The sequence below is a fragment of the Pieris brassicae genome, chromosome Z (assembly GCF_905147105.1).
Source record: "Pieris brassicae chromosome Z, ilPieBrab1.1, whole genome shotgun sequence".
Lineage (NCBI taxonomy): Eukaryota > Metazoa > Arthropoda > Insecta > Lepidoptera > Pieridae > Pieris > Pieris brassicae.
The window spans coordinates 6,603,564-6,606,898 of record NC_059680.1 but is presented as its reverse complement, the minus strand read 5'-3'; the positions used below and the strand labels follow the sequence as shown (position 1 = coordinate 6,606,898).

At 34.1% G+C, this 3,335-nt stretch overlaps 1 protein-coding gene across 1 annotated transcript; it reads right to left on the bottom strand.

Moving 5' to 3' along the window:
- Window positions 1-204: 204 nt before the first annotated feature.
- Window positions 205-1,612, bottom strand: LOC123718789. Its single transcript, XM_045675579.1, has 2 exons — window positions 1,479-1,612; window positions 205-1,021 (listed from the first exon to the last, which is right to left on the bottom strand). Exons 1-2 carry the CDS (start codon window positions 1,610-1,612, stop codon window positions 205-207), a joined length of 951 nt encoding a protein of 316 aa, XP_045531535.1.
- Window positions 1,613-3,335: the final 1,723 nt, after the last annotated feature.

Sequence of the window (3,335 nt, the reverse complement as noted above, 5' to 3'; positions counted from 1 at the left end):
AGCCAACCAAGCCATCATCATAAATGATACACCTATTAATGAATATAATACTGAGGGTTATTTGTGAAATTTGAGAACCATACATAGAAAGTAAGGGTGGCGCCAGAAGGGCGCCAGGATTCGCTCGCAGGTAATTTTAATAGACGTCTCACAGATAATTGTTAAAACATAAATTGATTTAAAATGTGTAGCGGACATTATTTTTCATTTACGCCTAATTTTCAAAGATTTTGCTTTATTCTCAGCAAACAGACCTGATCTGTCCGCTAACTTAAAAGTCTTACAAAGTAATGTAACTCTCGCCCCGCCCGCATTCTCATCAAGAGTCTTAACTGTATTCGTCAAAAGATATTTATTTGCGAAATGCGAATCTCCCTTCGTTACTTTTTCGTTGGTAGTTTGTTTTGTATCTTCATAGTCGGAAATTGAACTAGTACAGTAATTGCAAACAACGTCGACTCGAATAACTTGTAAAGTGGCGGGACTGTCGGCTCTAGATATTGTCAAGCTTTTTCTCTTTCCACTTTTGTGATACGATATCTTTGTATCATTATCACGAAGTTCTAAATCTTTCTTATCACCATTTAGTATCTCATTAGGTTTCTTTTTATTTGACTCACTTTTGCCTGTTTTCAAAGTTTTGGTTCTCACCTTATTTTTTGCGACATTTTCTTTTGGTTTTTCAATTGCGTCAAATTGGAATATGCTAGATTTGCCTGATGAAGGTCTCGAACGATCATTGTTCATTAAATACTTGGCGTAATCGTCGTAGAAGTAACATGTGAGCTCAGAGCACCGATCACCGTCATACAAATTATCTTCAACAAGTTCTTTGACAAACATTCGGTGTTGTTGAGATGGTAAAGTTTTATATTTAAAGCTAGTACGTGGTCTTTTTGTCTGTTGCTCTACTCCTTGAAACTGTAAATTTTGGACTGAAAGGTACAAGTCATTAGCGCCTTGACGTAATCGACCGTTGTGATATGATCTATTAAAGTTGGCGTCTTCGTTAAAGTACAACCTGTTAAAGAAACAAATTAATTTTTAAATTTAAATAAATAATTATTGTATTGAGTCCAATAGTTATTATTCAGAACATTTAAACATTTATGAATACAATATTATTAACCAGGCCCCTAGTCTCAATTGACGCCCAGAGATGGCGCTGTCTATCTATGTTTATCTATTGGGGCAGGAGTAGGGGTTCTTCGAGCTTTTTTGTCATACTAGTTTTTATTATAAAAATTATTATTGATGCTTCAAGTGTAACTTTGGAATATGTCATGCAATAACAATAAGTATGTGTTCGATTCTTGGTCGGAGTACAAGTTATTGTACTCTGTTATTCGTTACTAACTGTGATTTTTTAAATCAAACACGTATATCGGACATAAATTTCCTTGTACTTTAAGCAGGCATACAGTCAGGCCCTATAACAAGACTGAAGCGAGCTATATGTATTGCTAAGTGAAAATTACCCGTCGTAGTTCCTCCATAAGTCTTGCTCTGGATCAACAAGCCGCCTCTGACAATACCTACGTGGTCCATCGGCTGTTGATTCTTTTGGTCCTATCTTCGTTCTCTCCTGAAGTTGGAGTTTTGCACACTTCATTTCAACTAAAATATAACACACAATAATTTATAAACTGTGGGAAAATCTATAACTGTAGAGATAGTGAGCATAGTTTATATTGTCAATTGTATTTTAACTGAGATGTTAAATTGAAACCGAATCGGTTATCATTTGACACGTTGTACTTTGTAAAAAGCCTGCGTCTTTTTTATTATCTTTGTCAGCCCGATACAATTATTCTAGGAATCTAGCCAGTGCTTCCGAGTGACATATGTACAAAGTCTCTAGTGATTTAAAACAGGACTGCAATAATAAAGAAAAGCATTATACCTAAGCGAATCTTTTATTGGCAGGTAAATTACCCTAAAACCTATCATAATATCATAGCTGAAAACTTACTGATTTAAAAGACTAAAACTCGTATAATAAAGCAAACCAACTACAACTCAAATATAATATTAAACAAAAACATTTCTTTGTATTGTTTAACATTCAAATGCCTAATTATATACCACGCGCTTCGTCGTCAATTGTTTTGTATTTGGCATTCTTTCCAAATACATTGTTTATAACGATTCATTTGAACAAGTTCTGAAAATATATTTGCCTTCCTTTTCTCGCACTGAGCACAAACATCTGGTTAGAATGGGACAGCCACATATTTTTTTTAAAGTATTGATAAAGGAACTACAATGCCGGCAGGATGGTGTATTTGATCTAGCTTCTAGCGAACGAAGCTTTACTAGCGGTCCCCATGGTCTTGGGAATTGCTTCGGCAACGATGCAAAAAATGTTTCCTTGTGAAAACGTACGAGGGCCAAACAGTTTTGATCAACGGACGTATTATTATCTATCTAGAATGTCTTAAAGAAATAATAGATAATGCCACTGAATTCTATTATAATAACACTTTTGTGGGAATCAACAGTAATTAATTTTCCAATGATATGGGAACGCTGACCTAGTGTTGGTTTCACAATCCATTATACAAACAAAATCCTTTGTTCACAATAAAGAAAACTAAGAAATGAAAATGTTTTCATCAATGTCTATTCAACTTTGACAAAAAGTTCGAAATAGCTTAATCGTGACGCGACAGTTTCACCTGTATATGGTATATTTGCATAATTACTGGGTCAGAATAAAAAACACATTTTGATTCGTATTGTACGCCACAGACAGTTTAGGTTTAAATGTCAACGGATCACGCAAACCCGTAAATTGTACGACAGGAGTAGTGCTATTTTTGGCAAATTATACAAAATTGAAACTAAATATTTAGTGCGTCGTGAATTTCGAAGGACAATGGGATTTTGGGGGATTATTAAATTTAACTATTTTGATTCACGACATTTCAGATTTAATTTATTTCGATTTTGTTGATAAATGTAATTTTTACCTGTAAATTTAAGCTAATATAGCTAATAAATAACTGGCTTCTGAAAGTTGACATGATTTTTAAATAGTTTACAACAATAATATAATAATAAATAAAATATCAAAATTTATCACGTCGCAGTAGAAAATGCGCACACTATGATATAATAATAGACACAACAGCTGCTACGACTAGATGAGCACACAGACAAACATCTTGTTGCATCGCACACGGACGTTTTGGATGACAAAAAATGCATTATTATTATCCTGGAACCACTGCATGCCACGGAAATATATAATCTATAGCCTTAAGGTGTAAGATGAATACAGCATAATATTTCCGAAGGAAACGATTAACTTAGATTTAACCTGCATTCGAATG

What these genes read in the sequence shown, in the direction of transcription:
- LOC123718789 (XM_045675579.1), bottom strand. Translation starts at nt 1,612, where the DNA reads ATGAAGTGTGCAAAACTCCAACTTCAGGAGAGAACGAAGATAGGACCA. An exon ending in TTATGGAGGAACTACGACGG is followed by an intron (nt 1,022 to 1,478) that starts GTAATTTTCACT and finishes TTTCTTTAACAG; the next exon opens with GTTGTACTTTAACGAAGACG.